The sequence below is a fragment of the Aythya ferina genome, assembly GCF_964211825.1.
Source record: "Aythya ferina genome assembly, chromosome: 23".
Lineage (NCBI taxonomy): Eukaryota > Metazoa > Chordata > Aves > Anseriformes > Anatidae > Aythya > Aythya ferina.
The window spans coordinates 2,865,377-2,875,390 of record NC_140321.1 but is presented as its reverse complement, the minus strand read 5'-3'; the positions used below and the strand labels follow the sequence as shown (position 1 = coordinate 2,875,390).

The following is a 10,014-nucleotide window of genomic DNA, read 5'->3' as shown; positions in this document are numbered from 1 at the left end:
GAAGACATCAACTGGAGTGCTGCATTCAGCGCTCGGGCTCCCAGCACAAGAAAGACAAAGACCTGTTAGAGTGGGTCCAAAGGAGGGCCACGAAGAGGATCAGAGGGCTGGAGTATGTCAAGGGGTAATGGTTTTAAACTAAAGAAGAGTAGATTTAGATAGATATGCCCTCACAGATGCATTCCTGCCCTAGAAATACTTGGACGTTTCATCCCAGCACTCTAAAGAAGCTATTGCTGGGGCATGGCCATGACCTAAAATCTGGAAATGAAAAGGCAGCAGTGCAGGAAACCAGCGCACAGCCCATATCATTTGTTGGGATGGTTTGCATTCAAGATGAGCTTGTCAGAAAATTGTTACCTCTGCCAAGGGAGACTCTGGGCCAGCAGCAATGAAGGACCAGTATAAAAGGCAGCTCAGCTCCCTGCTCTCCCATCCAGTTCTCTCGCCTTGTCCTCCTTGGGAACCAGGTGAGTCTGAAGCCCTCTCTCCTCCTCTTCCAAAGTGGAAGGGATCTTGCATCAATAGACATCTCACCTGGTCGTGGTTCAGTGCTATGCTGGGCCTCAGAGTTTCTTGCCATGGGAGAGGGGTGGATACAGAAAGTCTGTGTAGACAGTGACTGGGACATGGGTCTGAGGCGGCTTTTGGTTTATGTACTATGTGAGAGCGTTCCTGGGCCAGGCTGCTCTTTGAAGGGCCTTGTCAGGACAAAGTGATGAACACCATGTGCCTCCTGGCACAGCCTCCACATCCACCTTCAGCAGTTGCCTTGGCTCTTTTGTGATGGGGTAACTGAGCTGATCCTCACCTACCCATGTGCTCTGCTTCCTCTCTACCATCTTTCCCAGGTGCATCTCCAGCCCAAGACATGTCCTGCTACAACCAGTGCCTGCCATGCCGGCCCTGTGGCCCGACCCCACTGGCCAGCAGCTGCAACGAGCCCTGCGTCAGGCAGTGCCAGAACTCCACCGTTGTCATTGAGCCCTCTCCCGTGGTGGTGACCCTGCCTGGCCCCATCCTCAGCTCCTTCCCGCAGAACACCGTTGTGGGATCCTCCACCTCCGCTGCCGTTGGCAGCATCCTCAGCTGTGACGGAGTCCCCATCACCTCCGGCTGCTGTGACCTCTCTGGCATTTCCAGCCGCTACTGTGGCAGAAGGTGCCTGCCCTGCTAAAGAAGCCAGTGGCCATGGCCCTGGGGTTCTTCTCCCAGGAAATTCGTATATGGTGCTACACAAAGGAGGAATCTTCAGGCCATTGCTTTCAGAATGACTGACCTTCCTTAGCTACTCTGGCAAATATTGGCAGGATCCAGCCCAGTGTCTACCCTGAAATTTCTGAAAACACAGCCCATGTCCCTCCTTCCATCCCTTCACCTACCTTCTTCTCTCCCTTTTCTTTGTGTTCTTCTTCTGGGCTGTGTTGCTTCTCAGAGGCAGCCCTCCCACTGCAGGAACAGCAGACACATGCCCTGCATGATCTCCACCATAGGCAAGGGACACTTGGCCTTTTGATTGGCCCTGGTGATCCCTGCACTGAGGGGCCTCTGCTTGGAGTGACCTCCTTTTTCTCTGTATACTCATTAAAGATTTGTGCATCCCAGTCTTGACTGTAAATAATTTTTCCCTCTGCATACTCCGTCCTGAGCTGTCCAGGAAGAATGTAGAAGTGGGGGAAAGGCCAGCGAAGGAGAGGGACACCCATAGAACAAAAGGATTTCCCAAAGCTAAAGGTGAAGAAAGGACAAAGGTGGATCAAAGTGGCCATGAAGCAGTTGAGATTGAGTCTGAAGGAAGGACAGCAGTTTGTTGGAAGTGGAGTTAAAGTGTTGCTTGTATTCACTGAAGAAGAGCTTCTGCAAAAGTGGCTTCTGGTATGGAAAGAAGCCCAACATCGCTGGGTGTGCCGTCCTGACCTCTCACACTTAGCTGGGTCTGACCCACATCAGACCCCCAGCGACCTACCCGGAAGAACTAATGGGCCTCAGCAGGACCGGTCCGGGACAGGGCTGGACTGGCGGGGGAACCTCCGCGCCTGTACCGTAAGACGGCCCCCGCCGGCAGAGCGGCAGTGCCCCCTGGGATCTGTGCCCCTGCCTCCCCCCGCCACACACGCCCGGCCCCGCCTGCCATGGTTCCTGCACGGCCGCAGCCCCGGCTCCTCTCCCCGTGGCTCTCAGGGCTCAGTAATACACCGCCGCGTCCCGAAGACGGGGCTCGGTGAGCCACAGGGCGCTGGACCGGCGGTCTGCTGCCACCTCGAGCCTCCCTGGCAGGTCCGTCAGTGCTTTGGAGCCTCTTAAAACGCTCATGAGGAATGCGGGTCCTTGGCCCGGGAGATGGCGGTTCCACTGGATGAACTCGTTTAACTGGATGTTGGGGTGTGAGCAGGTGATGTTGATGCCGGTGCCGTCGGTGGTCTCTGCCCATGGTTCCTGCTGCACCTGGGCTCTGCCTGCAGCCACTGCCGAGGAAGAAAGCAGGAGAAAACTCAGAAAATGTCTTTCCTGCACCGAAAATGTCACACAGTGGGAAAGGGAAGAAGAAAACAGTTGACAGCTGATGCGAGCTTTTTCTCAGAAAAAAAGCACACAAAGCCATTTCACTGGGAATGCTTATTAGGGGACCAAGTCGGAGCAGGACTGTTTGGAAGGAGAGTCTGAGCCAGAAGGAGAAGGGAAGCAGGCAGGAATGAGTGGGGGTGTGCCGAAAGGAGAGGAGGAAGGCAGGGAGCAAGGCAAGGTGGGAGGCAACGGCCGGCTGAGCTCGCTGGAGGCAGGCGGGATGGCTGCAGAGGGAGGCCAGAGGGGAGCGAGGTCCGTAAGAAGCCGGCGGGCCAGAAGCGAGGGCAGCCCCGTCCCGTCCCGTCCCCGGCGCCGGCAGCCCCGCGCACCCAGGAGCACCGCGGCCAGCGCCGCCAGCCCTGCGGCCCGGCCCTGCCGCATCCCGCCGCTCCGCCGCCCGCGCCGCGCTGCCCCCGCCAGCCCCGGCTCTGCTCCGCCCGCGGCGCCTCCTCCCCGCCGCCGCCGCCCGGCGCCGCCAGCTCCGCCCCGGGGCCGCTCGGGGGCTGGCCCGGGCTGCGAGTGCTGGGCGCCTGTGGGCGGGCAGGGCTTCGGCTGCTGCCCGCGGGGCTCTGCCCGTCCTGCAGTCCAGCCCGGGACGCGGAGGCGTGCGTAGAAAGGCTGAGGCAGCTCCTTCGGCACGGAAGAGGAGGGGGGATAGGAGAGGGAGTAGCAAAGGGAGAGAGAAAGAGAGAGGGAGCAGAGACAGCAGCTGCCCGTCTTCAGCGTCCCCAGGAAGAGGGGCAGGCAGGGGGCAGTGGGCAGCGCCAGGCCAGGTCGGGTCTGGTATGCAGTGCTGCGAACAGTGGTTCCCGGGCTGCGGCCGGCACTGCCGCAGGTAATGTGCTGGTGCCCTTGGACGGGGCACACCGACAAAACCCCGAGCCCCAGGGTCCCTCCAGCTGGTGCTACCCGTGGAGCTTGGCAGCACCGGTCGACGGCCTCTGCCCAGGCTGAGGAGTGCAGCTGCCCACTTTCCCCTTTGCAGGCTCCACGGTTATGGAAGCTGAGCACATATCCAGGAGACACACAGACAGGGATGTGTATGCCCCGTTTGGGGAAGATATACCCAGTCTGGTACTGGCAGTAGCTGCTTTTGGGGGCCCAAAATGCTCCTGATGCATTTGCCTGGAGGCCGAGACCTCCTCCCCCTGCTCCAGGAGCTGCACAGGGACCTCCTGGCTCCAGCAGCTGACAGCATAGGCCGGGGGCAGCCTCGCCCCCAGTCTGACTCTGGCAGCTGGCACCAAATCTACTCTCATTTTTCTACCAGGAGCTGGCATTTTCTCCTTGCAGTACACGTGCACACAGGTAAGGACAGATTCCAGAAGAGGACAGGACACCCCGCTCCGTCTGCCCTTGTGTGCTCCTCCCAGCTCCCCTTACCCTGCACGTCCCCACATGGGTTTGTATAGGTCTATCCCACACCCATTCCTGCCGGCGTCCGTGTTTCACAACCATTGCAGTTGCAAGGCTCAGGCTGATCTTCCTGGCAGTGGCACCTGTGGCATCTTGATAGGCCAACAACCGGTGTGAATTGCGAGGTTTCTGTCGTGATCGCCTTCATGTTTCTTTGGTCTGGTCGCTGTCTCTGTATGCTTGTTGATTGTGTTCCCTTTTCTTAGCGTCCCAACTGAAAACATCCCCAATCTGATAATCGCGCTAGCATAAACACGGCCACAGCCCCGCATAGCCCCCCACAAGTGGTGTGCCCCCTCCCCCCCATTTGGTCTCCTCACTGCCTCCCTCATCATCTGTCAGAGAAAACAAACAAAGAAACAAACACCCTTTGTTTCTCAGTTTTCCCACGGCTTCCTTCACCTTATAGGTCTTCAGGCTCTAGGTTGGTGCATGGAGCAGGGGCATCACAGCCCTGGAGATGATGAACACCACTGTTCAGGGCGATGTTCGCAATGGGGTGGGTAGAGAGGAAGGAGCATGGCCCCAGGCACAACACAACTGCAGCCAAGTGAGAGTGAGCAGACGGTGTCTTGTGTCTCCTCACAAGCCTACTTCCAGAGGGCAACAAGGAACACCCTACAGGAGCTCAAGGAAGACAGGAAAACTGATGGTGCTATTGTAATCAAGGAGCACAGCAGTGCAGAAGCTCTTAGCAGACGCCAGCTGCATGACAGGTAGCAAGTCCCAGAAGAAGCCGTCAGTTACTATGTAGGGGCAGCACAGGATTATCGAAGCAGGAGTGCCACTTGTGCCAAGGAAGGGTGCAGGAGCTCAGTCCACAGGCTTCCCACCAAACAGGCACATACCTTCTCTCCCATGGCAGTGGATGGTAGATGCCAACAGATCTATCCTGGTCCTTGAATGTGAAGAGAAGATCCCATTTTAGGACCACTATTAGAGGAAGAGGAGCTAGACCACACAGCTAGAGAACAAAATTATCCTCGCTACACAGAAGGCATCTAAAAGCATAAGAGGCATCCTTAGCTAGCCATTGTACATATCAGTGAAGGGGAAGTTGCAAAAGATAAACTACATAGGAGAGTGCAAGATGGTGTTTGGGCACCATCATCACTAGTTAATTCCCAGTCCAGATCAAGAGATAGATGTCTTAGAACAGTATGATAGAATTATAGAACCATAGAATGACTTGGGTTGGAAGGAACCTTAAAGATTGTTGAGTTCCTGCCCCTCTGCCATGGACAGGGAAGCCAACCATTAGATCAGATTGTCAGGGGCACTCTGGGCTTGAATACCTCCAGGGATTGGGCATATACATGTCTCTTCATACCGTTCTAGTGCCTCAACAACCTCTATGTTTCCTCCTAACATTTAATCTAAATCTCCCTTCTTTTAATTTAAAACCAGTCCCCCTAGTCCTATCTTTACCTGACCCAGTAAAAAGTTGCTCCCCATCTTTTTTATAAGCCCCCTTTAAGTACTGAGCAAGACATAGTACATGTGAGTGAAGGGGAAGTTGCCAAACTACATGGGACAGCTCAAGTGCTGGTTGGGCACCACCCTCACCACCATGAGTGTATTCCCACTCCAGGTCAAGTGGTAGATGACAGAGAACGGTATGACAGAACCATAGAATGGCTTCGGTTGGAAGGGACCTTAAAGATCACTGAATTCCAGTCCCTCTGCCAAGGCACTTGGGCCAGGGCTCTTGGCAAGACGTCAGCTCTCTTGGGCATTGCATTTAACAGTTGAGAATCTCATTTATTAGCCTGAGTAGTAGCGGTAAGTTAATCTGCTGGAGTGCCCCTACTGAGCACTCCTGGGTGTCAAGGCAGGCATAAGCTTACATCATTTAAGGAGAAGGTGTACTTTTATTTTATTTTATTTTATTTTATTTTATTTTATTTTATTTTATTTTATTTTATTTTATTTTATTTTATTTTATTTTATTTCATTTCATTTCATTTCATTTCATTTCATATCATTTTATATTTTATTTTTTTAAGAAGAATGAAAACCTTCAAGCTGTGGGAGTGAAGAAGGAATTTTCTATGGACAGGATCTGCACTGTGTGTCTTGGGAAAATTCACATGCTTCTGTCTGATGCTACAACAACAGCAGTTTCCCAGCACCTGAAACATTTACTTTCTGTCTACATTCCGCTATATATTTTGTAGCACTAAAACAGACACTTGGTTTTCTGTTGGGCCTTTCTTTAGAGATCCAGGAAGGGCTCTGTACAACCTCTGCCCTCATACAGACATCCCTTGGTCAGAGCAGAAGGAGGCAAAACATGTCAGAAGGTTTTCCCCAAGGGCAGTGTTAGGTGGGGTATGGTCACAGGTAGGAGCTGGGAAACCTGTGGCCAAAAGGGCCCCAAAGAACCCCTAAGGAGACACCTAGGCTGAAGTCATTTGCCATTACTGGACTCTTCCAGCACGTGAGCTGAGTCTTCTGCCCACAATGACCTGTGTTGCCTGGAAATACTTGGGCCTCCCTACCTGCCAATAAAAAGGTGACTTAACTGGGGAAAAGGCATGGCAAAAAGCAGGAAATAAAAAACATCACAGGAAGGAAATACACAGCCCATATCATTAGGTGGGATGTTTTGCATTCAAAAGGAGCTTGTCAGAAAATAGTCACTGCTTCAAGGGATGTCTCTGGACATGGGGTGGCTAAGGTCCACTATAAAAGCCAGCCCAGCCCCGTGCTCCCTCATCCACTTCTCTGGCCTTCTCCTCCTTAGGACCCAGGTGAGTGTGAAGCCCCTTCTTGTCCCTCTCATTCTCCACAAGGGAGTCTCAGTTCTATGGACCTCTTAGCTGCAATCAGCTCTGTTCCATATCAAATCTTGGGGCTGCTGGTAGTGGGAGAGGGAAGTGGGGAGAAGGTTTGCCATGGAGGAAGTCTGGGTGTGTACTACAATGGCTTTTTGGCTATAGAACCTTTGCTGCAGCCAGATACGCCCTGATAGCTTCTTTGGGGCCCTGGCAGGATGAGGTCAAGAATCCCTCTCACATCCCTGCACAGCCTCCAGCTCCCAGCACGGCCTATGCATTGGTTTCCTCAGGGTGTGGTGACAGGCTGCTCGTCATGCATCCCCATGTTCTGCTTCCTCCCTGCCCTCTCCCCCAGGTGAACCTCCTGCCCCCAGACATGTCCTGCTACGACCAGTGCCGGCCATGCCAGCCCTGCGGCCCAACCCCGCTGGCCAGCAGCTGCAACGAGCCCTGTGTCAGGCAGTGCCAGAACTCCACCATCGTCATTGAGCCCTCTCCCGTGGTGGTGACCCTGCCTGGCCCCATCCTCAGCTCCTTCCCGCAGAACACCGTTGTGGGATCCTCCACCTCTGCTGCCGTTGGCAGCATCCTCAGCTGTGACGGAGTCCCCATCAACTCCGGGTGCTGTGACCTCTCTTGTATTGCCAGCCGCTACTGTTGCCGCCCCTGCTAAAGATGCCAGACCCTTTCCCGGACCAGGACCCCAGGAACTCACAACATGCTGCTGGACAGAAGAACAGACCTTCATGATATTGTTTTAAATTGAGCTGACCATCTCTGTCTTGTCCTGTAATGACAGATAAGAAGGGGCCAACAAGGGGTCTCTGACAACACAGCTCATATCTACCTATTCTGTTTTCCACTCACTCACTCATACTTTTTACCCTCTATTTCTTGTTGCCCTCTGCTCCCCTCCAAGCTCTCTGTGAGGCCCCCACGAACCAGCTTGATTTGAGTGCCCTCTAGCCTCTCTGCACTTGTGGGCCAGGTAGATGTAGCAACTCTGCAATAGGAAAAGCTGAACAGATTCTTTTTCTTCTCCTCCTGAGCTTCACTCTCGGGGCCTCCTTTGGAGTCACCTAATTTTCCTCCTGAGATTCAATAAACATTTGCAGCAACCCTGAATGTGTTCTGGTCTCGTCTTTCCATCTGCATAGAGATGGCCAGGGAGAAAGTCATTGCTTTGGTGGGAATTAGCTGTGGCTGTGGGCACTGCCTCAATCCTCTAAGCTTTGGACGGCAGTGCACATTGCAGTAAATCACCTTTCAGGCACTGTCTCTTGAAGGTGAGGAAGACATCCCTAGTTCTTCCACAGCCAATGGCCACCAGTCCTTGACTTGTAAGTCTCTGCCTAAATAAGTTCTGTTAACATTGGAGGCCCCAGCTCTGGGGCATCTTGCTTTGCGTGGAGCTGTGCTGGGGGTGGAGGCTTGGACAATGATGTTCCCAAAGGATTGCAGAAACTGGGAATGGGTAATTGTCTTGGGGATGGCCCTCTGTCTCGCCTCCACTTTTCCCTCTCCTCGAGCACCTGATCATAGGCAGCATGCCAGGGTTTGAAGAGCAGATATAGCTTCCTTGAGCAGCCTTATCACCCTTCAGTACAACATCTGGCATGGCACAGCTATTCCCACAAGTTCATACTCCTACCAGCTACAGCAGGATGCATTGGAACACCCAGTCCCTGTGAACCCAACTCCTTATTACATGAAGGCAGGCCCAGGACAGGGACTGGTGCCCAAACAGTCATGGCTACTGCATCTTGGATTCTCTTCCCCAGGCATGGAACAACGTTCAACAGACCCAGGAACTCGAAGGTTCCATAGGTGCCACAACCCCACAATGCTCCAGATAAGACATTCTGTGAATGCAGAAATCCCAATGACCGCTGAGAGATGGCAGTGAGAATGGGACCTGATTGTACACTCAGAAGGATCTGTATATGGGCCCTGAATGGCACAAGACATGCACCAGCCCAGCCACAGGGCACACACTGGGGGATCTTCTCCCAGGCATCAAGCTCCTCTGTCATTCCCAGAGCCACAAGGATGAAGTGGTCCTTGTGTACCATGCAGCACCACTGCTCCCCACACCCAAGCCAGGGCGTTCCCACAGTAGCACACCCTGGGGCCCTGTGGTGTACACAGGGTGTACACAGTGCTGTGCACTTTGCTTTCACACAGATTCTACATGTTGCCAGTGCAACTTCTGCACATAACACATCTGTTGCCCAGCTTACAGCAATAATCAATAGGTGCTCCTGAGCCAGAAATGTGTCCTGTCTAAGACTGTTGTCTGAGGTGTAGTAGCATACTCACAATTTGAGATTAACTTTTTTCTAGGAAATAGAAAAAACCTTCTAGAGAACAAGTCAAATTGTTGATGCCATCTTTCCTATTCCCTGCCTGCAGCATAAGTTAATCAAGGAGAACAAGACCAACATTTAAAAAAGATGTTGTCCACATAGCATCTCATTTTCTCTGAAAAACATGTAATAACAGTACTGTAGGATATCCTGAGTTAGAATAGACCCACAAAGATCACTGAGTCCCTCTCCTCTAGCTCCACAGAGGACTACCTACAAATTGTACCACATCTGAATGTTCAAACGCTTCTTGAACCCCAGCAGGCTTCATGCTGTGACCACTTCCCTGGAGAATCTATTCCAGTTCCCAAGCCATGCCAGTCTCACTTGCAGCGCACTGTCAAGCAAAGTACAAATATTGACATAGAGGTCCTCAGAGAATGGAAACTGTGGTGAGATTGGAGGCACAAACACATAATGCCTTTTGGTGAGTGAAAGACAAGAGAAGAGAGAGAACGGGAAAAAGGATGCAGATGTAGGGGTCCCAGATGCCCTGGGACCAGCTGGACACATGCCTAGGGTCAGGTGAATTATGTGCACATGTGCACTAGCACATACCAAGAATGCATATGCAATACACACACAGATTGATGGACACATGCAAGCATGCATGTGCATGCATAAATGCACAGTTCCATAGATGCTCTGAAAAATGCAGGTGCAAACACTGCATACACAGGAACACGAGGCCATGCATGTGTACACATGCAGACATCAGGTACATGTGTGCACTCAGTGCCTCTGATGAGTTCACAAGGGCTCTGCCCCACACATGTTCACACACATTCCTGATGGGGCAGGGGCAGAGGCCAAGGGCAGCTGACAGAGGAGATGCTGGGGACCTTTCTGGCAGGGCATACCTGTGGCATTCTGAGCAGGACAAGGCT

The 10,014-nt window shown here is 53.0% G+C and overlaps 2 protein-coding genes and 1 gene segment (V, D, J or C); 2 read left to right on the top strand and 1 right to left on the bottom strand.

Moving 5' to 3' along the window:
* Positions 1–391: 391 nt before the first annotated feature.
* On the top strand, positions 392–1,177 carry LOC311423043 (feather keratin Cos2-3-like; the record flags this gene model as incomplete). Its single annotated transcript, XM_084496638.1, has 2 exons — positions 392–470; positions 870–1,177. The coding sequence occupies 2 exons, from the start codon at positions 392–394 to the stop codon at positions 1,175–1,177; spliced, it is 387 nt and encodes a 128-aa protein (XP_084352764.1).
* Positions 1,178–2,173: 996 nt separating this feature from the next.
* On the bottom strand, positions 2,174–3,884 carry LOC311423025 (T cell receptor alpha variable 4-like). The segment is given in 2 exons: positions 3,632–3,884; positions 2,174–2,465 (listed from the first exon to the last, which is right to left on the bottom strand).
* A 2,751-nt stretch (positions 3,885–6,635) lies between these two features.
* LOC311423099 (feather keratin Cos1-1/Cos1-3/Cos2-1-like) lies at positions 6,636–7,434 on the top strand (the record flags this gene model as incomplete). The annotated part of the gene is made up of 2 exons (XM_084496708.1): positions 6,636–6,734; positions 7,117–7,434. 2 exons carry the CDS (start codon positions 6,636–6,638, stop codon positions 7,432–7,434), a joined length of 417 nt encoding a protein of 138 aa, XP_084352834.1.
* Between the last annotated feature and the right edge of the window lie 2,580 nt (positions 7,435–10,014).